General features: G+C 36.0%; 2 protein-coding genes across 2 annotated transcripts in view; both read right to left on the bottom strand.

The window, feature by feature from the left end:
* Positions 1 to 341: 341 nt before the first annotated feature.
* LOC141427053 (uncharacterized) lies at positions 342 to 7,203 on the bottom strand. The gene is made up of 3 exons (XM_074086285.1): positions 7,001 to 7,203; positions 2,995 to 3,106; positions 342 to 523 (listed from the first exon to the last, which is right to left on the bottom strand). Exons 1-3 carry the CDS (start codon positions 7,077 to 7,079, stop codon positions 406 to 408), a joined length of 309 nt encoding a protein of 102 aa, XP_073942386.1. The 5' UTR covers positions 7,080 to 7,203; the 3' UTR covers positions 342 to 405.
* A 2,931-nt stretch (positions 7,204 to 10,134) lies between these two features.
* foxo (forkhead box, sub-group O) overlaps positions 10,135 to 25,408 on the bottom strand; it is a 129,612-nt gene continuing 114,338 nt past the window's right edge. The window contains exon 9 of the mRNA XM_074086917.1: positions 10,135 to 14,709. The gene's annotated coding sequence lies outside the window, so the exon portion shown is untranslated. The remainder of the gene's footprint in view (positions 14,710 to 25,408) is intronic.

Here is a 25,408-nt window from a genome sequence, read left to right on the forward strand (position 1 = left end):
TTCAATTTGTTCGACCGTACCAATTGAAACACTTCATTTACCTCGCCTCGCTTTGCTCAGCTGTTTCCACCAGAGATGTGTTATGTTGTACGAGGATAGGTAAATGAAGCGTTTCGATTGGTACATGAAAAACACGTTCCTCGCACATCTGTGGTGGAAACGCAACCTAATGTTTGGCCATCGTATTTTGTCGGAAAAATCCGTATTTAACTCTTTCTCAGTTGAGAAAGCTAGCTTTATTATTAGCTTACTGAAGTTTGCTGAAGCTCATTGAGAAGGAAAGCAATCCTCCTTTCCTTATCTCTCAGGCTCTCCTTTTATATGACAATAAAGAAACAAAATACCATTCAAATTTTTATTACAGGATAATCAAATTCACAGGACTTTATATTAGTCCTTTCCTTATTAGTCCGCATCCGTACATTCTTCTTCCATGTCGCTGGGCGGACCAGGCTGACACGGTGGGCCCCAGAGCAAGTTGATGCTCTCCGTAGATATAGCCGTTACCACCGCCAATATGAACCTGAAGTCATCGAAGAAAAGAAGACCGGTCTTTATATTACAGCTGTGGGTTAGAGTAAATAACCTAACCATAAACATTTCATTTTTAATACAAGCTTCTATTGCTAACTGTACTTTTTGTCACCCAAACTACATTTGCATACCACAAGTCGATGCTATTAACCGTTGAAGAGTTCTGTCCTGCGGAGACGATCCTGGCTGGCAGCGGCGGCCTAAGGGGGTGGCGAACAGGGCAATCGCCGGGGGTCCCTCCCTTGCTGGGGTCTCGCGCAACAACCCAAGCAAATTTTAAAAAAATATAGACTCCAGACCTACTTTCGCATGACATACTTTTCACTAAGGACAAAGGGCCTCGCAAAGACTTGCCGCCGAAGCCTCGCAATGGGTAAGGCCGCCGCTACTGGCTGGACTACCAGGATGTCACTAGGTACTAGATTATGGTATTGTCACGCGATTTACATAAGTATTCCAAATTTCAAGTCAACCTGACCTACTGCAAGGCGGTCAAATTTAACTTGCAAGATTACAGACAGACAACGGGACAGGTGCAACTAAATAAAAGCTTAATAAAAACGTCCGTAGTTAAGGGCCCACGCAGGTGCACGGCTAAGAGCCCGTGTGGCTTGGTTTCTCTGACCGGCGACCGGTGACCGACGCGTGTCCGCGACCGACGACGTTGGAAAGTTATGTTCGCGAATGTTTGAGCGTGGTTTCTCTGAAACGTCACCGGCGGCGGATAGATCGACACCGCTGGTCTCGTCTTAGAATAGCCACCCTCAAACATTCCCGAACAAAACATTCGCAAGTCATCGGTCGCGGACACGCGTCGGTCACCGGTCGCCGGCGGCGGGTAGTCAGAAAAATCAGGGCGTTTCATTAGAGCAGAAACCCGTCTCACGCAGCGCTGCTCTATTAGATGACATGAAACAAGAACGCCGCGTGATTTAGCGGAAGCCCTAAGAGACAGCATAAGTTACTATCTACAGAACGGATTCGACTCGACACGTGCATTTGGCAACCGCTGAGACAAGGCGCCCACCGCCGACGGTGTAAGTCACGGGTGTAAGTACCTAGCGGTTACAGAGGGGCTACAACGAAACTCAAAAATCGAAGGTAGTATCGCACCATCTCTTTCACTTGTGTATTTAATGGCATAAGCGTATATAGGGTATGGCCAGAATACCTACTCTACATTTTCAAAGCGTTTTTTCAAAGAGAGAGCCTAACCAACTTAAGAAATTTGCAAATCCCCCGCCATTGTCATTTCAATGTTCAATAGGAAGGTCAATAAAACATGAAATTGAAACAATCAAAAAACCCGACTGCCAAAACTAAAAGGAACAAAATAAGCCTAGTGGTCTAGACCTCTGTTAAGTAGCTAATTTAAAGCTCCACAGTCGGGACCCATTACTAAGAGTTTTTGAGCGTCACGATTTAAATGGGTCCCGTCTGTTGAACTTAAAATCAGCTACTTAACAGAGGTCCAGACTAGGCTTATTTTGTGCCTTTTAGTTTTGGCAGTCGGTTTTTTTGTTTTTTTTTTAATTTAATGTTTTATTTTACACTTTTTTGATATTTATGTGAAAACGGTAGATTAAAAGTGTTATAACCCATATATATTTAGAATGGGCTAGTTATTAGCTTTCATTTGATACCCATATTGTTACAATACAAAATATATTTTTTTCATTCCTCCGCTATATTTTTTTTCGCAGACGCCATATTGAAATATTATGTAGCCTATGTCACTCCGATAGTTATGACGAATCCAATGATACCTGATATGATATGATGATGATGAATGATAATGATACATGTGTCAAAATCCGTCCAGCCGTTTTAGGCTGCAGCGAGGACCAAAGAAATGGACATGGTAGGTATGGTACATATATACATACACATACATACATACATACGCTCGAAAAACATAACCCTCCTTCGGGCAGTCGGGTAAAAACGGCTGAATCGATTTTTATCACATTATCACCGCAACGAACCTCGCTTCCATGTAAAAACAAACCGCATCGAAAGCGGCCCATAGGGCGTCGCCAGGGGGAGCAGAGCAGGGAGGGGCAGCTGCCCCCCCCTCCTAGAGATTCTAAAAAAGTTGCCAAATGAAAAGCAACCAAACCAAAGTCCTAAGTCTTTGACTGACTAGCTTGATCCGTACGTCGAAACCGAAACTCGAATGAATTCACCAATTACAATAAATACCTACAATTCATACTTTTCTCATTTTCCATATCAATCAACTTGCCCCCCCTGGGCCATCCGTTTCAGAACTACAATGCCACAGACAGACAATACTCTTTTTGAGTAAGGGGTTAGTTCTCTAAATAAGGTAGGTGTAGGTAGGTACCTACCTACGTAGTTACCTAGCTACCTATCCTAGTTAGGACTAGGAAGGTATGTATATAGGTACCTAACTAGGTGGTAGATATTAAACTAGGTAGGTACCAACCTAATACTTACCAACTAACACCGAAGAGGAGTATCTTGCCGTAGAACGACTGCTTATCTTTGTACCAGGGTTCCCACGGCCCGCACGGTATTGGTAGCTCGTTCATATGGGCATCACATCGTTCTATTAGACGCAGAACAAAATTTTAAAATTAGCAAGGGCTTTAAACATTTTTTTAGTAGCTCAATACAATTTTGCCAGTGGTATTTTCATTTTAAGAAACATTTTCAATTTCTTTATTCTTCTTGTTCGCGCGGGGCCTTTAAGATACCTAGTTGCCATCTTTGCCTAATGTCAATTTGGGCCTGCGAAGATTGTATAGGGGCCATCCATAAAGTACGTCACACCAATTTCGACCATTTCTAGCACCCCCTTCCCTTGTCACACGTATTGCAATGAAATTTGCATTTTTTTCTTCGTGTGTCACAAACCGCCTGACTAAATGTGTGACGTAAATTATGGCTGAACCGATTCTAATGAAACATAGCTAAGAATCACCGCAAAGAAACCATGTTAAAAAACCGAATCGGAATCGGCCCACCGTTTGAAAGCTACGATACCAAATACAGACAGACAAACATTGGCGTCAAACTTAACACCCCTCTTTTTGCGTCGGGAGTTAAAAAAGGTTATGAATTTATTGATCTCCTAAAAAATGCATTTTCGGCGACCTAATCCATACTTATACTTACTTACTTAATATTATAAATGCGAAAGTGTGTTTGTATGTTTGTGTGTTATGTAACGGAGCGACCGATCGACGTGATTTTTGGCATGGAGATGATCTCAGGCCCATAAACTATCTCCATGCCAAAAATTATGTCACCATAACATAGGCTACTTTTTTATCCCGGAAAATGCAGTTCCCGAGGGAACAGCGCGCGATAACTGAATAACACGCGGGCGGAGCCGCGGGCAAAAGCTAGTAATTAATATTTCGCATAGTAATAAACGGTCTTAACTAAAAATCGAAAATTTTGGCAAATCGAGTTTAAAGTTCAAGTAATTAGCACTTCTCGTTTCCATTGAATTATTTGGTAGGATTTAATTTTGTATACTATGTTTTTTATAATTAGGTACTAACGTTGTATATAATGTCTACTTGCACTTTTTCCTTATAAACCGATTTGTTTTTATATATTTAATAATATTGCTAAGGTTTAAAAAAACATTGCATTCATATATATCACTTTATTACAAAATGTAGCGAAATAATAAAAATAATAAATGATGTCTTAAAAAAACACCAAGTATTCAAGGATTATTTTTAATAAAACGAGGCAATCCGAATTACATCACTTCATTTTGCATTTGATTTTTGTGCTAAAAAGAAGTTAATCCAAATATGCTTTTATTTGCTTCAAAGTTATTCAAAATACTCATGTTTTCCTTCTTGCAATAACGATCTATCTTCAAATGGCTCACGACAGCCAACTTCTTGCTCGCAAGTAAGTCGGAACATGACTGAAGTTAGCTGCTTTAGCACCAAATGAAATTTGCAATTTTGTTAAAAGTAAAACGCACCAAGTCGTGCTATCTCTTTATAGTACCCGATTTAGGCTGGTTTAAGAAAGAGAGCCGATAGTGCTCTCAGATATAAGCCGTTTTAGTACAATAACTAATTTTACGCCAATTTTGAGTTAGGCCCGTTTATTACTAAACATGCGATTTGTTCCTATCATAAAATAGTAGATCTGTCACCTAAATTGAATCACCAAATTATATTAAAACGGTTACCTAAATATTATTTAAAAATTACTCCGAAATAATATTGATCATCAAATAATTATATTGGGTTCCAAAATAATCTAATAGATGTGTCACTAAAACCACAGAATATATAGAATATAGAATAGAATATAGAAAACGTTTATTCGCATTTCGCAAATTACATAAACACAAAATAAACAAGTATAAAGTAAATATTAATGACATTATTTGCGAAATCGCGAAACGGTCTCAGCTCAGCATAGTGCTGGCCGACGGCCGTAGAGGCCAACGCTGGTCTTCAGCTGTGACCGCTTGGCGACTTCACGGAAGGCGACATAAATTCACAAAAAGTAAATCTAAAAAGAAACAAACAAAAAGTAAGAATTTAGATAAAATAATAACAATAATGAAAACAAACAGAACAAAACCAGACAAAAGACACGTGTACAATAATAAATAGAATAAGTAATAGTACAAAAAACTGAATCACAAAACAATATAGAAATGACTACCTAATTAATTATAACCACTGGAAATAGTTATTTGTGCAACAAGAGAGCAAAGTTGTTTTTTGTTGCGAGTGTTGATTTTGAATCCCGAGTAAGCGAAGGATTCTATAATTGAATCACGAGCGTCAGCGAGTGATTCTAGGTTAGAATCCTGAGATCAGCAAGGGATTGAAATACACGAGATGCAAAAAAACTTTGGTCTCGTGTGACACATACAATTTTTCACCTCAGCAGCGAGAACATAATTTAAATGTAACATAAGAATAAAACCACATATACCTACCTGTTTACAAAACAAACACATTTTTTAAAAATAGAATCCGATTATTATCAAATATAATAATTATTACATTTAAAACCATAAAAAGAGTCCAGTAGCTACAATACAAATCGCATACTCATAACATGCAATCTTAACTTCTTGTACTAATGTCACACTTATTTTTTAATACTGCAAAAAGCCTTATCTCGGGGTAATTGAAAAGGTTGAACAATTAAACCTTTAAATATGATTTTTATTAAGATTTCTATTACATAAACATAAATAGATTTGTTAAAAAATCATTCAATTTATCAAATAATAATTATACTGTAGAGGCAGTATACGGATTTTTTTTTGTAAAAAAAAAACAAGAGAAGCGGCTTTCGTGCAACGAGGTTGCATACTTTATTAAAAGATCGAGAAAATTTACATTTTGGAAATATTTCGATATATTTTTAATACCAAAAATTTAATTTAAGTTTGTAATCGACAAATTTGATCCTATCTCTTGCTTTTTTCGAGTTGAAGTGAAATTACAGATCAAAGTAAAGTTCAAATATTTGGAATTCAGTGAGTAGACCCAACACTGTACTCAGCATTTAAAAAAAATAATTAAAAAGTTATGCGATTTTGCTCACTGATTTCTCATAGCAAAACCTGCCTGTTTGAGCTGCTGAGGTGAAAATAATATTGATCATCAAATACTCGTAATTGAACTGAAATTTGACGATAATGAATGATAATAATAATATGAAATAATATCCTTTCACAAATTTACACCAATTGACCCAGACCCAGCCCCAAACTAAGCAAAGTTTTTTCTATGGGTGCTAAACAACGGGTAGACAAACATACATATATACTTAAATACATACAAACATTTCAAAGACTCAAAGTACCTAACTACTACAAACATTTTGTACTCATCATACAATTAGCAAAAAATTTTCAGTTCTGGAACTTCGCCGGCACCTACCGCGGCAGGCTCGCGCACTGAGGGTCGCAGTTCTACCTAACACACCTCCTCGCTTCGCTCGTCGTCGTACCTAACCAGACCTGCGCCTTAGTACAATAGGTAGAAGCATCGAATTAAGGAACTGACTGATCTATGTTTAGGTGACAGATATCTATTATTTTGGTGATCGAATTTTGATGATCAAACTATAATTTAGGATACATGGTTTACATTAATCTGATGTCTCATACTTAGACAGTTTTGATTAAAATTATGAGTAATATATTTCTTAGGGATATATATTATAGTTCGGGTATCGCAGTTTAGTGACAAATCTAAATTTAAGTGACAGAAAATATAGTTCCCGTTAAAAAACAGCATATAGGTAGGTATCGTTTATCAGGGTGGGATCTTTCATAATCAATTTCGCTATGATTTCTTTGTATGGCAGATGTAGGGTATGGAATGTCAATATGACATCAGTAGGGCAAAGGTTCCAACGGTATGCGATTCAGTTTCTTTCAATTGTCGACCCGGAATGAAGAACGGAAATGTATGTGCATGTAATGGTGGTAACTTACGCTCTCCTTTAAATGTCCTTACAGGGACTCGTTGAATACCAGCAAAGGCTTTTCCAAGACTCAACATTCTTTGCCTCATTTTGCTTTTACTTTTTGTACAAATAATACTTTATTTATTTCACTTAATTGTTACCAAAAACTCAAACCCAGAACAACAATCATACAGTCACAATGACTTATTTTGTCAGCCGACGATAGGTTTACAAAATTATCAGCCAGTACCTGCCTTATTTAAAAAGCGGTGGGCTACTGAGAAAAACTGGCCGTAGATATCGTAAAAATATTTAAGAAAACCTTGTCTCTGTGTTTGCTTGTGTAAATAGTTTAGTAGGCTATCAGCCGCCCTCTTATTAGGGTAGGTACTCATTACAATACAATACAATACAAAGACTCTTTATTGTACACCAGACATAGTAAGCGATACAGAAAACAGATACACAGAGAAAAAAATTAAAAGGTTAGCAATAGGCGGCCTTATCGCTTAAGAGCGATCTCTTCCAGGCAACCTTTTTTACAGAAAGAAGGAAGGACTAGTTTACAACAGGTGGTGCATCAAAAGTAGATCAGAAAATTTAAACATCATTCTAATCGGTCCAAATCGTAAGTGCGACATTTTTTTTATGGAATTATCATCAAAATCCCGGCCTATACACACACGTCCCACTGCTGGGCACAGTCCTCCTCTCAGAATGAGAACACTTGGGCTGTAGTTCCCACGCGGGCCTAGTGTGGATTGGGAATTTCACACGCACCATTAAATTTTTATGATATTTTGCCGCCCCCTATAAATGTGCCGCCCCCCATCTGATTTTCAACAATGATGATTTCTAACGCGTGTTTTCCAATTCAGGATTTAATTAATGCACCAAAAATTATGAAGGGGCGAGAAGGGGAAATGGAAAACGCGTACCTGGTTCGACGTACGGTGGCTGCAAGGTGTTATGGCTGCCGGTCTTACGCACTCCTCTTCTGCTCTTCAGCGTTGAACGCGCTAGCAAACACGTACCATAATGATACTTACTTCAGTTATTTGCCTGTTTAGAGTATCAACTGTAAACTGAGATGTAAACCAACTCATCTGGCCCCAAGATACTGGCTCAGCCTAGTTTGGAGTCCACTGTATAGGTACTACTAAAAATTTAATATTGCTTGTGTGTAATAATAAAATTTTCATTTTCATTTTTCATTTTTTCATATGCAAAAATGTTGATTAATATTATTTACTTAAAAACTGGTTTTTCATTTAATGGTGTATTTATCTCCAAAAATTTTTCTTTTCCTAGCTAGATGTAAATTGTAAATACCTTCAACACAAAAACATTGCGGAACGCTGCTCTAGGTAGTTAATCTATAGTCTAGAGAGAGTCGTTTTCGTTAGGCAACTTGGAGAGTCCGAATAGTTTGTTTTGTTTTTAAATTTTACACTCGTTTTTTAGGGTTCCGTACTCAACTAGGAACCCTTATAGTTTCGCCATGGCTGTCCATCTGTCTGTCTACTACAAAGCTGTAATTTGGCATGAATATACGAGTATATCAGTTACGCCGACAGTGGTAAAATAAAAAACAATAAAAAACATTTTTTAGGGTACTTAGTTACCTCTCATAAACGTAATGTGGGGTGTTTTTTTTTCTTGACTATTGTGGTATCGTTGGAAAGGTCTTTTAAAACGATTGGTGGTTGCCTTAACGATTCTTCGATTCAGTGATCTGTTTGCGAAATATTCAACTTTAAAGTGCAAATTTTCATTAAAGTCGAGCGTCTCCCCCTCGAAAATCTAAACTGTTGAGTGGAAAAATTTGATGAAATTCAGGATGGTAGTAAGTATTATCAAATTTACAAGAAAAATTATAACGGCTAAGATTGCTGAGAGTTAGTAGTAGTTTAATAGTAAATAGCAGCCTAAGGTATAAAATATACGTAAACTTGGAAGATTCCGTACACAAAACAAAATCCTTAGAGAACTAATACTTGATTTTTTTGTAAAGGCTACGGAACCCTATCTTGGGTGTGTCCGACACGCTCTTGGCCAGTTTTTTATTTATTTGAAAACTGGCGCTTCTCTTGTGGTTAGAACCAACCAATAAAATTTTGTTTTTAAGCCGCGAACATGCAACTTAGGGGGGGTGGCTAGAGTTTGCTATAAGGTTCTCAATTGCATGTCAAAGATCTATCAGTTACTTAGAAGATATTGGTTCTTTATCGTCGATGACGTATATGTCTTTGTATGCAACATCTCGCAGTAAGTGAACCTACGCAATTTTTGCCATACAGATGTCACGTGAAAAATTTAGGCAACCTGATGGGAATTGAGTTTCTACGACGCCATAATCGCTAATGCCTTGATTACACGTACCGAGTAAACTGGCGAGACAGTGCTCTCGGCCGAGTACTCGGTGCGTATAAACATAGCGAGCGAGCGCTTAACAAAACTCGCTTACATCACTTGCTCGCCCGTTTGCTCGTTACGTGTGATCAAGGCATAAAGTAGCCTTCTGACGTTAGCGACCGTGACCGGCGACCGCGACCTGAGGCCGTATTATTGTCTAACGCGCGGACGCTTGCTATCGCATTCATTAAATATTTCTTTCTGTCTAACAGTGTAAGATCGTGGCAGAAAGAGATGGTGAAAGTGATAGCATGAGCCCGCGCATTAGACAATAAGGCCTCAGGTCGCGGTACCTTTCATAGTCATGTAGGTACCTTTATAAATGCCAACCGTTTTCTATAGGTACTTTATTTTCATGAGTTACCTATTGAAAGCCGGAATATTATGTTAAATTATTATTCATCGCAAAATAACTATTCGTAGACCAAGTTGGTAAAAGTAATATAAAATTCCGCCGAATAAAAAAAGGTTTTGTTAATGTTCACTGTAATAAAAACTTCACCCAATTGTAATACAAAATCTCTGACATAGCGTTGATATTCCGAAACTTTTACGATAAAAAAGTATCTAGAGAGTTTTGGTAGAGTAACCTAATCCAAGAAAAAGGGAAAATGTGGCCTTGAAGTAACTCTCATTATTTTATTTCTGTGAGTTACTTCTTCTTCTTACTGGTATAAGTACAAATAGGTAGGTACTTGCTTCGTTTCTGAACTCGGCACAAAGGATCTCTTGAAATAAAACAACATATGCAATTTTGAAAACAATATCAAATTTAATACATAAATAGGATTTATGTACTTCTACATACATGTTTTCGTCTATCATATTTACATTGAAACACATATTTTCCTAATTTTAACTAAGTTTCTTTCACATTTCTGTCGTTAAAATTAATAATAATATAATAAGCAACTGAAGAATGTAACAAAATAATGTAAATTTTACGACATTAACATAATTATGCGAACAAAAAATTTAAACATTGTACAAAATATTTTTTACAGAAGTTTTTGGGGCTTGTTACCGGTAAGCCGCGGGCATTACTTCAGTGCCCAAACAATGTAATAACCATGCTCTAATATTAAAATATATTATCTATTACATTCTAAGTACCCCTTGCGCTGCGACAAATGGGCGACGATTGCAACTACCTACTCGCATTCTTACTTACTCATTTCAAAATACTAAAAATATTCAATTTCGATGCATACCGAACCGTCCGTATCCCCTCGCCGAATACCATAGTTATTTTAAAATTACATACTAATTCTGTCTCAACTGCAGTTCGCTGTGGAATTCCGCAACTGTATCGGGCCACTGATAAATTGACACTTGCATTTCGTGTACACTAAGCGTCAAATTAATTGCGGAAATAAATCAGCGTCTTGATTTAAATAGTGTTCAATATGTATAAATAGTTTAAAAACTTGTTTTGACAGCACTTTTAAAGCAGATCTGGCGTTAATTTGATCACCATTTCCCGTTCCCGTTAGGCAAACAATTTCTGTTCTTGCAACTTATTATGTTCCGTTCCTTGAAATCATTTGAGCATGATTAAATAGAGCATTAAAAGTTTACAGTTGAGAACACATTAGCTTAAGTATTCCTAATAACTACTCCTCTCGGCTGTTTGTCATATTTACAAGCCCATTCGGTGATGGATACTTAATTCGAATTGAATGCCACAGCTCTTGGGCGTTTCAGACGTTCAACATTTACCTAGGTTATGTTTCTTAGTTTGATGACAATAATCATATTTTCTACACACACTAATGTTACAAGGTAACCGCAAAAAAGCGCGTTGCGCATTGAGGTCATTTTTGAACGACAAGTATGTAATGTACCCATCCACGACTCACCAATCTTTTGCGGTTCACCTTCACATCTGAACAACTTAACTTGCTAATTCTTATGTACATTAATGCCTCTAGTCAAAATTTATGCTCAATAGAAAATAATGTACAGGTACCTTAGTATTTATTTTTGTTTGAGAGTTTTATGCCTTGAGTGAATTTCGGTTTTTAACGGACTTCAAAAAACGAGGAGGTTCTTAATTCATTCGAATATTTATAAGGCATGCAAGGCAATTTATTAGATATTTTTTAAATTATTTTACGGGCCTTGAAGTATTTCCATCTTTAAACAAGTCCACCGAGAGCCTTGTAGCACTTCCAACTATAATTGGGTTAGTTTTTTTAAAAACTACACGAAATAATCACGTAAAATCACTGATGGGCTTTCTACGAGCCTGTATTTCTTCTACGGGTGTAAAAAAGACTTCGTTGTATTTGAAAAAGGCATGACAATCTGCGCTTATTTCTATACAACCACATAGAATCACCCAGTCCATGGTATAAAGAATGTATATGCCAGAAGAATGTTTGCGTTCTTCTTCCTCATGACTTGTTTGAAGACCGTAACGACAAGGCATTACTTTTATGAAAACGATTTAACATTAACAGCAAAACTATGACCAGAAGCAATTTTGTTTAACCTACTGGAGTTCATTCCTTCACATTAACGCTAGGCCTTAACGGAACAGACTTTTAATTCGGTCTAAATTAATTGACCATCTGGATTGACAAGCAACGTCTCGTTGCAGTGTATATTTATTATAATATAATATATTTCAACAACCAGGAGATATTAACTAGCATCCTTAACTAAATCATGAGAGATCTCCGAAGAGTCATCATAGTTCGTCTAATTCTGCACGTTTACATTTTCGTCCAGCGATGCTATATTTTCAAACTTAGTGCCGATTTTTAATATCGCATCAATTGAAAATACCATTAGAAAGAATGAATAATTGTATACTACCTACTTATCTGAAATACGACTAAAACAAGCAATATTTAAGCGGAGATAGCGAGGTAATTTTAGTGGAGTTGATTGATATGGGATTTCAGTGTGACGCCTGAATCAATCAATCAATCGAATGAACGAAAATTTTATTTTAGCTGCAATTTGCAACAAAACATAGATTTTCATCGCTCTTGAATAGTATTTTCGGGTCATGTGATTTCGAAAATCGGTTCCGTGAGTTGCATTTTCGGTGGGCAGTAGGGTGACTACGGATCTCTTTCGATACATTTCGTATGAGATGTCTTGAGAGCTAAACGGAAATATTATATTCTATCTCATGCCGCCTCCGCTCCGCTACCCACTGATTACGCAGCCCTTTTACCAACTAGGTACAGTTCACGAATGTAATCGTGATCTTTATTACATATATCAATAATGCCTATAAATTTAGTTACGTCATATATACACATAACCAATTTGTTAATTGGGTCAAAATTACGTATATGTCGAATATTTGGCAAAAGATTACGCATCCCAATCCCTTCGTAAATTGATGTTGAACATCCACAGAACTTTAAAAGTAACCGAGTGACTTTTAGTCACAATTAATATGTAGGTATAACTAATTCATAACTACAAGATACTCGTAGATAGTAATTAAACGAACCACTCACGCCCCTGGTCGGATCAAATGCGTGCTTCATTTTCGTACGATAATTTCATTTAAATGTAATTTGAAAGAAGTAGGAGGTTTATTTCAATTGCGTTACTAATAAAGTATCTATAGCACCAATATCAGCTGCAAATATACGTAGTTATGTATAGAAGCAGTGAACGTAACTTAAACTTAAATCCACTTGCGTAAACAAATCGTCAAACGGGCGACGCGAAACTATAAGTGCATTAAAATATACATAAAAATGGACGCCAAAGTACAAGAATTGACCTTATCTGATACACATACTAAATTGAACACTTATTGGCTAAATCTATCACACATAGTCCACTGAGGTAATTCACAGAATTAACTTTTGCTTTCGTAAAAGATTAGAGGCTATCGATATCGAGATACAGCTTAAATAATGAGTAAATTCTGCACTTAATAGTTGACAATATTAATATCTGGGACTAGAGATCTGACTAAAACGGGTTTGGTTTGTGCGTGAACTGCATACTTTATAGTTTACTTTAATCCTTACGACTCTATGGAACTTTGTAATTATAAATTATATCGTACATCAGGCACAGACGACGGGGCAGTATTTCCACCAGTATTCGCACCAATAAAACTTGTGGATGTCGATAAGAAACTGTAATGCAGAATATCCATATTTTATTATAATGTATGCAGAATCTAATTTAAGTACCAATAAGTTCATTACATCGTGTACTTTTTTGTTCATATTGCGTATATCAGGCGTCAAAGCAATTTGATGAGCAACATGTTTGTAAATATTTTTGGTATAGGTACATAATGGCTCAGAGGTACAAGTGCTTAGTAAAAAATAAACTACACAAGTAATATGGCATAGTTATTACAAATAATTACAATCTAGTTGGTGTTTTCATTAATGCAAAAAGGTTTAAATGTAGGTACACAATTAGCATTGGTACGCATTATATTATAGGTATTTTACAATATTGTAAAGGATTGTGTTTTTTACTACAACTTGCATATTTTACATTGGATTCAATCAATTCATTATTTATTTAATATTAGGTATATATAATTTTCAATATTGTTTCTATACCTACATCTACAAATTTTGGCCCACAAATAAAATCATCACAGATGCAAACGAATCAGCATCTTCATATGAGGCATTGTAAATTGTAACATGCAGACGCAACCAAAATTTTCACGCATTATAATTTAACCAACAAACCTATAGTCGTAAGAGAGAGTTACAACTACGGTTACAGACAACGCGACATAAGTACTAGGTATCGGCACGGATATTAAGTGGAATATTTCTAAATCCGATGTACATCCCGACACGTACCCGTTCTAACACTTTACAGACCGCAGTAGGTATAGATAGGTGTCGTGGAGGAGACAGCAAAGAGGCGCTAATCAAACAAAGGACACAATGAGATATAAACTTACTCTGCATAGCTAACTAAACACTACGCGAGGTCACACAATATTAATTATTTAAACTTCAACGTCCAAAATATCACTCGAAAAATTTACATTATGTCGCACCTTACATTTGTCACTAACAACTGTAGGTATGATTATCTGAAAACTTGCAAGAGTTGCAAGTGACCTTGTCCGGATTAATTTTACGCGAACACTTGGTTTGTTTTAGAAAAACATTTGAAAACTACCTCGACCCTTACAAGCTTACGAATAACTCATATATTTTGTTTAAGAACACTGGTTTCAGTCTCTAGATTCTGAAGCACGGTCCATTTGTGATGAAAGATTAATTGATGACAAAATGCCGACACGAGCATCACTTCACTTTATTAACCGCCACAGAAGTCTTCCAACCTCCAAACCGCTGTGTAAACCTGAAACAAAACGGTTACCGGTTAGAAAAATCATCATCAATATAAACTTTTTTGATAAGTATCCTTTTGTATGCAATTTATCGAAAATAGTTTTATGTAGCTCGATAGTTAAGAACGACCTAACTTTTATCAAGACTAAGATTATTCTGAAAGTATTTTTCTTGCTACAATTTACATTCTAATTAAATCCGAATAGGCAATAAAAACGTCACGCTCCAGTATCGTAGTAATCTCTATGTAATTCTCACTCGTGAGCGAGATACGTTCAAAAATGTCGTAAGTAGTGCACGTATTGTATGCGTGTAGGACTTTTTGGCTTAGAGGGGTTTGGGATTATCAGCATTTCTCGTTCGGGCAGAGTTTCTGCTGAGTTTGTGGAGTGTAAATCGTAACCTGCCCGACAGGGCGACGCCGCGACGGCGCCCCCCTTGCCTCGCAGGTGACGACTGCCAGTGCTGTTGGGAGTCTCGATAGAATTTTCTTACGTTTTCCCGATAGATTAGATAAACATTGTGTTTTACGACAGAGTTTATCGTGGCGTATTTGTGATTAAACGTCAATTTTATTGATTGATTTGGAGTCCTGTCCGCGTATCATCGTGTAACATTGTGAAGTAGCAAAGTAAAAGGAAACCTACGGATATCGAGCTATGTTGAGACTATCGATATCGGTGATCTCTTAATTCACAACCCTACGAGAATCCTCGATAAATCTGTCGCATATTCAGCGATGTACTCGTATAGTGCCACAAAGTTATCTGTTCTGGTGGCCAAGACGAGAAGCAACTTTGCCGCGTACTAACTTCAGATCTTCGGTTTGCAGTGGCGCTTTTTTTGTCAGAAGAAGTAAGTTTGTGGCATTGTAACTGACTTTCTTAGTGAGTCATTGGTCAGAATAAGCGTTCTTAAGATATGTTCCCTAATATGCGTTGCAGATAATTGGGATGCGAGTCCAGGAATAACGCTGACATTAATAAAGCGGGCATTAATTATAGTGGAGGGACTATTCGGCGATGCACGATGGGTTAGCTGACGGCATTCAACAAGATGCATGACAAAGCACAATGATATCTCAAACATCGTAAGAAGTGGTCATTATTGTTTTTTGAGTTTATTTTTGGACGAAGTTGGCAGAACCGTGGACTTATTTTTATAAACATTTAATATTATAAAGTTTTTATTTAACTTGCCGTGTTAATAGGTAGGTATGGGTCAAGTTTGACTCACTTCCAGTGGTCGGATTGACTTTAGATAATCTTTGATTGGGGGAGGCCTTTGTTCAGCAGTGGACGTCTTCCGGCTGATGATGATGATGATGAATCTTTGATACGGATATGTATTGTAGCTTGGATGACAATGCAAATACAGTCCGTAACAGTAGTCAGCAATCAAGCTTTGTATTAAAAAAGAAGTTTTATAAAATTGTTTTAAATGGCAGAGGTGTATTTTTCTACTCATGCATGCTCCCCCGCAACAAATTCTAATCTTTGACTTATCTCTGAATTATCAGCAAAAAATATTTTTTCGTCTTCAAAGAAAGTTAATTTTGTTTGATATGACTGCGCTTTGAATGTGTTTGTTGAGGTTTAGAGAATAGGTATAAATTAACACTATTTCTGAACTTTGATTGGGCTCAAATAGACTGCTAGTTTCTTTGACTTTGACTAAAGTTGTATTGAATTTATTGAATGCATCGTGCACGATAGCTTAGTTGCGTGGATAGATAGGTATGTAATTTTTCATGTACCTACCTACCCTGTCTTCTTTACTGCTTATATTGTGATGTACGATAAAGAGTAATTGTATTCTGTTGTATGTTGAAATACTTAATATAAATATCCACTATTTATCATGAAAATGTGCAGTTCCCACGATACGCAGACAAAGTTGCGGGAATAACTAGTTGTAGGTAGATAAATAAAACAAATGAAATTTACTGATTAAATACAATATACTATGGATATAAAGGCGAACATATCCTTATACGGATCAATATAATTTTTTTCTTCTGTACAACGCAAGAATGATGAGATGTTGATCAAAGTGTGATTAATTAAAAAAAAAAATTTATTTAACAATCATTATATCCCGAGAACCACCAAGCAATACCTAAAACCTTAAATGCAGGTAAGAACGAGATTCTTATGTTTGTAGTTTAGTTTAGACCCTTAAGTATTAGGTAATTTAGGTATGTGAAATGTATAGCTCAAGTTCTTTTATCTTTATATATTTAATTGTCTATGGTTCAATCTGTCAAAAAAACAAAATATGAGCCGAGCACACATGTGATCGCTTTTAAGCGTTAAGATCGCCTATTGTCTACAAATGTAAGTGTCTATGTAAATTTTTTGTACTGATTTCTGGTGAGCAATGATAGTAGATTGTTCAACAAGGGACTAAAACAAGCCATAATTAAACGAGTTGTTTAGCCACCCGAGCAGAGTGAGGGTGGCTTTATTTCGCGTGGCATTATGGTTGTTTAGTCTCGCGTTAAACACTCTACTTTTCACTTTGAATGCGAGAAAAAAAAACAGTGTTCTGTTGAAAGTTACAATATTACTTTTTAAAAACGTACGCTCGACTAATGGACAGACCTGTTCAAAATTGAAATAGCAAAAAAAATTGGTTGCTCGGTTTTTCTTTTCTTTTATTGTTTATAAAGTGACGCTTTAAGTGCTTGCATATTTAGCCAACAGTTTCAAAATTGAAAACTATTTTAAAACTAATTGGACTATTCATAATAAAATGAATTATAATTGAATAAAATCGTGTTTTTTAAATATTTTTGCGCAGTTGCAATTTTGGGGTTGATTTCCACACCCTAAAAATCCTCCATTCACAAACACCGTGTTGGTAGTTTAGGGGTTTCCAACATAAATAAAAAAAATACCTTAATCCCTAGTCCCCGAACTTTAGTCCCCGATATGCACAGACTAAACTAACATTTTATGAGCAAGAGAAGTGAAAAGAACATTTGTATTGTTTTGTAATGTCATCTTATACGTATTAAACTAGATTAGTTATATAATAGTTTATTTCCATTTAGATTATTACATTATAACAATTCGATCTTCTTAATCCCTTTATGCAAAATTTTATTGTAAGTAGTCAACGGAATACCTAGTTTGTAAATTACGTAGGTTATCTTAATCGAGCTAGTTCGGATCCAATTTTATTGAGAGCGTTATTGCTATATAGATATCGTGTAATCTCACGCAAATTGATGTTTGTGCCGGAAAACTAACCTTGGTCTTTATTTTATATTAAAATTGTTTTATTCGCCGTGTGATAAAAGGAAAATTTTCTAGTTGTTTCATTATCATTTTGCCATCATAAGTACTAAGATTCTTTGGCTATTATGATGATACAAATAGTAATAATTTGTTGTTCGATATGATTAATGCAGGGTCTTAAAAAAGATACAACTGCAACTCTCGCGATGTGGTCCACCTAGGGAGAGGCCTGCCAACTCTTCGTCTCCTGATTTTTGGTCTCTATTTGAAAAAAACCTTTCTCCTCCAATGGTTTCTATTCTTAGAGCGATGTGGTCAAACTCACAATACTAATTCAACATCTATCTAATCTAATCTAATATATAAAATTCTCGAGTCACAGTGTTTGTTACAAAACTCCTCCGAAACGGCTTGACCGATGTTTATGAAATTTTTTGTGCATATTCAGTAGGTCTGAGAATAGGACGTAAAGTATTTTTCATACTTCTCACGGGCAACAGCGATTTATAAGAGTTTTTTTATAAATTTATCTTTTTAAACCGCGTTTAAAAGGTTATTTATATAGGTTGGTATTTCAATACCTATTTTAAATTTTATTGGTTAATATTTATGTTAAAAAACAAGTTATTACTAAGAATAAAGATAATTTAATTATTTACTAATTTCTAAGTAAAATAAATTCGTCACAATGGAATTTTTGTGTCACCATAAAGTTGACGCGCGATGGAGGGGTTTATTTTCAAATAGCCGCCGACCTAACCTCGCGAATAGCCCAGATCGCACTATAAAGGAAGTGTGCCCTAAATAACTAGTAGTTAAGAGGCCGTGCGTCCCCAGTCTGAATAAATTACGCCTGTGCCGCCTCTACCGGAATCACTCGATACTCAACGACGCCTATGCTTTATAGCCCATGACATCCGAAACTCGATTTATTATCACGCCGCCTTGTGACACGAAAAAATCGGAAATGTTTTTCTAGAATTTTCGGGGACGTTTACAATTGCGGGGATGCTAATAGGCGGTCGTAAGTTAGCGCCTGTCGGGCCCGGTTAAAACTGTGCCAAGTTTCAAAGGTTTGCAGGACATATTTCAATGTTGGAATAGTTCCATTCACGTTATAACTTTTAGTTTACTTAATTACGCGGGGCCGGAGAACTATAGTTCAGGACATGCAGGCCGATATTAGACTTGTGTGGACAAGAAATTATAGTTTAACAAATCTATATAAATATTGATTCAGTCGCAAGAGCAAGATATATATGTATAGGTACGTAAAATATATATTAATAAGAGGTGTATAGCGATGGATTTTAAAATTACGCGTTATTTTTAAATGAATAATATTTTGACAGCTCTTGACTGGGCTCATGCAATTTAATACTCGTGGGATTTCCGCCGATTTTTCTATCTGAAAGTCACATAAATTATATGCCGTTCCAATATTAAACTCATTTATTAATTCATGGCGATCATTTTATATGTGGAACAAAATTCACGTTTGCATTCCACAGATGAGGGATTGGATATCTCAGGCGCTCTGATTTATTAGGTACAGTCAAGATGTTTATGGGCGGTGGTGATCTCTTACCAACAGGAGACCCACTTGCTCGTTTTCCATCCAGTCGAATAAAAAAAAAGTGTAAAATATGAACTTATTCGGTTTCAAAAATAAGTACCACAGACTCTTATTCCGACGCAATAAGGCCGTAGTAACATATTTTTGAGTGATTCGAATAGATACTTATCTTTGCACTTGACTGTACTATACATGGTTTGTCAATGTTTCGCCATCAAATAGGCATTCTCTATTTTCATTTCTTATTTAACTGGTTTTCAATTTGTCGAAAAGCTGAGCCGATGACATTTGAAAGTGGTCTGCAAATATTTAGATTTTTTTTAAATGAATTTTTAATTTTAAATGAATGAATGTTATAAAAATTGAATTTGTGGATTATATTTTCTTGTAATATTTGCCGTATATATTCGCCTATGATTACATCCATCCATCCATCCCAGCCTATATACGTCCCATTGCTGGGCACAGGCCTCCTCTCAGAATAAGAGGGCTTTTACCTATATTAATTTTGTACATTATTAGCGTAGGGGACTGTGCATTGTACAGTATTAAATTGGCTGTTTTTTTTTTAAGAACCAGATAAGGTTTTGTTTTGGCTGAAAAAAAAGTGCAGCTGCTGGAAAAAAAACATTTGTTTAATCATTAATTTACGAAGTTAATTATTAAAATGATTTAGTGAATACTTTGTTTTTTTTATACAATTTTAATGACACACACTCGTATTTAGTGTCACACGTTGGACTAAGGCTAGAGTTCAAACTCATTGTAATACTCCAGTGTATCACATTCTGAAGTTACATCGTTATTCCGGACACCCCGTATTTTTAATTAGCTTTTACCTGCGGCTTCGCAGCTAAAGAAAAGTTAAATTGAAATTTCGGGATTTCACTAAAGTCTCATGGCAATTCCCAAACTTACCTACAAGAAAACCTTGCGCGCAAAATTTTGTCCTTAGCTCTTTAGATTTTGGAATTTCCCATGCGCATATTCCAATCCCTTGGGAATATAGGAATAAAAATAGCCAATAATAATAATAATAAGTATTCATTTATTTCAAGTAACAAAATGAAAAGAAATTTATTCCAGACATAAATCCATAGGTACGCAATGAACAATAAACAAACAGAATAAATTAGATTAATAAATCATGGATGGAAGTAAATTAAATTGACAAAATTAAAATTGTATGTATAGATATCATTTAATAATATTGTAAATCTGTTTAAAAAAATATGCCTCGTTGAGTTTCTTGCCGTATTCTTCTAACAGAGGTTTTTCCGAATCGGTGGTAGATTTTTTCTAGACATTCATAAGTGCTTGTTATAGCCTAAATTGAATAAAGATATTTTGACTTTGACTTTGATTAAATTGTAATAAATATATTATACCGATGTGTTATATTCCAGAGATCCAGCTATTTTTTATAACAAATTAATCCTTATCAGTCCAGCCGTTTTTACAGGACACACACGCATGCACTCACACAATCACAAACTTGTATATAGGTGAGAGTTATAGCGACTATAACAGTACTGGGATTTGTGATAGATATCATTCTAAATGCTCAGAAGAGCTGTTACCATTTTTTTACAAGCACAAGTATGTAAGCGTTAACTGTTCTCTAGTAATTACTGGTAAAATACTAAGTTTCCAACTTTAGCATCCACGAAGGTTGCAGCCAACTTTTTACATAAACCCTGTGCTAACTCCTTTGTTTCGTAAATAAGGGAGGCACCTGTTGCGGGAGGCGGGACGGCACGCCCAACGCCCCGCCACGTGGCAAGAAGCACTAGGAACATCCTTACGACCTAAATGGCTAAAGCCAAAGTTTTGGGAGTTTTGAAACCTGGCCAGGCAGTTTTGGGAGTTGTGTCCAAATTTAAGCCTCAAAATTCTCATACTGATTTGTGGGTTTTGAACGCCCCGTCACTTGGAACGAGCATTAGAAACATTATAGTGTCGCCCTAAATTATCAATGTATAACCATTTTGGGAATTTTGGAACCCGGACAGACTTTTTTGTGTATTCTGTCAAAAGACTTCGTTATTTTTTTACAAAGTTTTGAAACTCACAATTTTTTTGTATTCCAAACGACTGATTTAACATGTTCATCGCAGCCTATGAATGTTTTGCTGCTGGAAACAGGTCATCTCGTAGAATGAGATATCTTATCTTGAGCTGTTGTTTCTACATAGATTTAGAGTGAATGGAGAACTTCACACACACCATTGGACTGATTCTGCATATACTCGTATACAGATTGCAAATGTAATTTCGTACATACATTCGCAAAAACTTAAAGGTGTGAGTCAGCGAGACAATATTCTCATGGTCACATATTTAAATTACCTTAGGTACCTTACCTACCTAAGTCGCTCAATAGGTCTGAAGAGGACTGTACCGTTGAACAACCACCGATACCACCTGTAACGGAGTAACCTGACTGTTCGACTGACTGACAAACAATTCATTGGAACTAGAGAGACTTTTTAATTTAGCGAAGAATTTTCTAAAATTCCATAGGATAGAGAGCTAGCCAATTTTTTATTCATCCACGGAAGCGAAGTCGGGGGATAAAGCAAGTATAATATGTTATTAAACAACAAAATATACCTCCATAAGTAACTATGCAAACTTTTGAATTTATTTAAATATTAGAAGGAACTGCAGGCTGGTTGGGGGCTGAAGACAGAGTGTTGTGGCGCGCCATGGAAGAGGCCTACGTCCAGCAGTGGACTGCTGTAGGCTGATGATGATGATGATTAGAAGGAAGGGAAAAAGGCTTAGTTCGGAAATAAAAAGTAAAATCCAGAAGGTGCCAGTTACACAAGAAATACCTAATTTAATAGAGCCCAAATGGTTGCCAGCTCAGCCATGGTGATAGCGATAGCAGCAATAATGGCAGCGTTTTTGTATGACAGAGGCCGTATTGCCTGACGTTTCTGACGCTCGCGATCGCAATCGAATGACAGTTTTTGTATGCGAAATCTGTCATTTGATTGCGATCGCGAGCGTCAGAAACGTTAACCAAAACCTGGCATACGACTATAAAATTCCTGATGTGAGAGAGGGCAGCAGCGCTCTCTACTGCCAAATACAAACTTCGAAGCTCCGGACTCGCTCTGCGGCGTAGAAAACAAGGGGACACCAACACAAGAAAATTGCCACGAAGGTTCACTAATGATCCTCAACGATGATCACGACCTCTGTCAGGTGTAGGGACTTAGTAGAGACCGCTTACGTTTTATGCGCTCCTGGTCTCTCGACTCGTGTAGACGTGTAGTTATTATCTAACACACTTGAAATCACAATCTAGATTGATTGCTGCAATTGATCAATACTTAAAAAGGATGGGCTTAAATAGGATTATGTATTATTATTACATCAATGAGATCAATGAAAGCTAATACAGCGTCACCAGAATGTTAATGTCGCTCGGGACTTGTCTGCTTTTTTCGCTTTTGCTGAATATTCAAATGCAAAATAAAAAGAAAATCTTTTGTTTCGAGTGTATAATATATAGTTAAAGTGAAAACAGTTTTGTGATGTCTTAATGACTTTGTCGTAAGATTTATTTTTATTTGCTCTGTGTAAAAACTTTATTCACTACATCTATACTCTATTCTGTTTCTACGGCAGGCGAAAAAACGAACATTGAAGTAGGTATATATTTTTCACACCTCTCCTTCAGAATAGTAACTTTTCCTCCGTATCGAGAGGGAGCAAAGTGCAACTTTTTTGTTCAAGGCTTTTCTAAGTGTTTTATTGCAAATGCCATTTTTTGAAGTTGATAATTGTAAAGCCACGCCATTTTCTATGCTGGTTCTTTTTTAATTATATTTAGTTTTTTTTTCAAGTTTCTTAATGCTCGTTGTGAAAAGTTGTATGAGCCACTCGGGAGCAAAATTATTTTATCTTGGGCGTTAACACTTCCCCGCTACGCTCAGGATTCTATTGTAGAATCCTTCGCTACATTCTGGATTCAATGTACGCTCTCGCCGTAAATAGACCATTTTGCTCCCTTGTGACACAAATAGGTAACTATTGTCCGACGCACTTTTTAACATTTAGTGGTCACTCAAGGCAATAAAACTTGGTGTATCATGTTTTTGAAGAACATTGAGAGATACATGCGAAAGCTTGCATAGAACATTTTTTCGCCTGCCGTAGAAACAGAGTACTTATAGTATGCCAGTATAAGATTAACACTATTTCTTACCGCAAACTCATCGTAACAAAAACTGTAAAGCCCAACGGCCAACTTCAAACTCCGAACTAATCTTACGTAATTTTCCCCTTATAAGCGTCTCGTTCTGAATCCCGCAGTAAAATCATAAAAACGTTAGCTCCCTTCAGATAACACGTACATAATCCAATTTGGTGGTCGCGGACGGAGAATGCTAAGCGGACAACATAATTATAATACACCCCTTAAAACTTCGACGGCATTTTGTAAGGGAATTTTCGGTTTCATGTCGTGGAAGAAATGAGTTGCCGAATAAATTTTGATAGTTTTAGGGTTAGGGGGAGCTTGGGTTTCCGCTGTCGTGAACATTGTAAGAATTTTTTTAAGAAATCTTTGTGACAGGAAAGGCAGTTTGGTTTGTCGACTGCCGTATACTAAGTACGAATAGATATTGCGTTAAATAACGAAGATTGTGCTTAGTAATGGAAATTCATTTCATTAATTTTAATTGCAGATATATATACAAGGTGCTAACAAATTAAGTACCAATATTTTAAGGGATGTTAAATTAGACAAAAACAATTAACTTTAATAAATATAATTTAAGAAAACTTTTCATACGATATTTTTGTTTTAATTTCCTAAACAAAATAAATAAATTGTCATTCCGCACAAACAGAATCAGCCTGTGCATCTGCGTGACAAGATATTTAACACTTTCTGTCAAGTGAACCCGTCGTTTGTCAAAAAAGTCAACGATTGGCGGGAAAACTATTAGTAGGCATTATGTGACTTTGACATTTATTTATCTAAGTGAAGTGGCCGGTTACTTGTTACAATCAAGATAATCAAAGAAGTTTTAATCACTAACTAATAATTAACTCATTAACAGGGTGCTTTTACGCAGCAAAGTTGATTTTCTATTTATCTCCAAAAATTAACATAAACTTTTAAATATCTTAAACTCTCATACTTAAATCTACTACTAGAAACGAGTACTATTAGCTCTAAAAATATTGGTAGGTAACTAAAGTTAGCAGGGAGGGATGCAATGCAATGTTACGCAAGGAAAGCAAATAAAACTATGTTCTTTAAAAAACCAGTGTTACTGTTAGGTTTAACAACATATTAAGTATTTATAAGGTATTTTCAAATCAAAATGGAATATATAAGCATATGGGTTAATTTGGCTGAATATTCGTATAAACATTCATTAATTTTTGACTCAAATGTAGACATTGAACGCGGTATGTACACTTTGAACATCGATCGAAGTATGAAAACATTCGTTTACCTTTAATTAAAAAATCTTGTAACACAATTACAGGATGTTCGGTCACGCTAACTGGTTTTCACCAGAAATATTTATTTCAGATTAATTTTAGAACACACACAATTTGAATATGGAGAACTGTAATAATTAAATATACTTAATGATGTTATATGACAAATGTCTGGATAAGGCTAAAACTTACTTTAGCAGATATTTATTTATTTAAACAATGAATTTTTACATAAAAATAAAAAGCTGTGTTTAAGTCAAAATAAATGGACCTGTCAAGATTAAATTAGATTTCACGGTTAAATTCAATTCTTTTTCTGTTTTTGTTTTGTAACTTTCTATATTTGGTTGGAAACCAAGACCTTATACAGACAGGAGAATCATCGTAGGTTTAAAATAACGGTGCACCGACGTAACTAAGAA

This window comes from Choristoneura fumiferana, chromosome 4, assembly GCF_025370935.1.
Source record: "Choristoneura fumiferana chromosome 4, NRCan_CFum_1, whole genome shotgun sequence".
NCBI classification, from domain to species: domain Eukaryota; kingdom Metazoa; phylum Arthropoda; class Insecta; order Lepidoptera; family Tortricidae; genus Choristoneura; species Choristoneura fumiferana.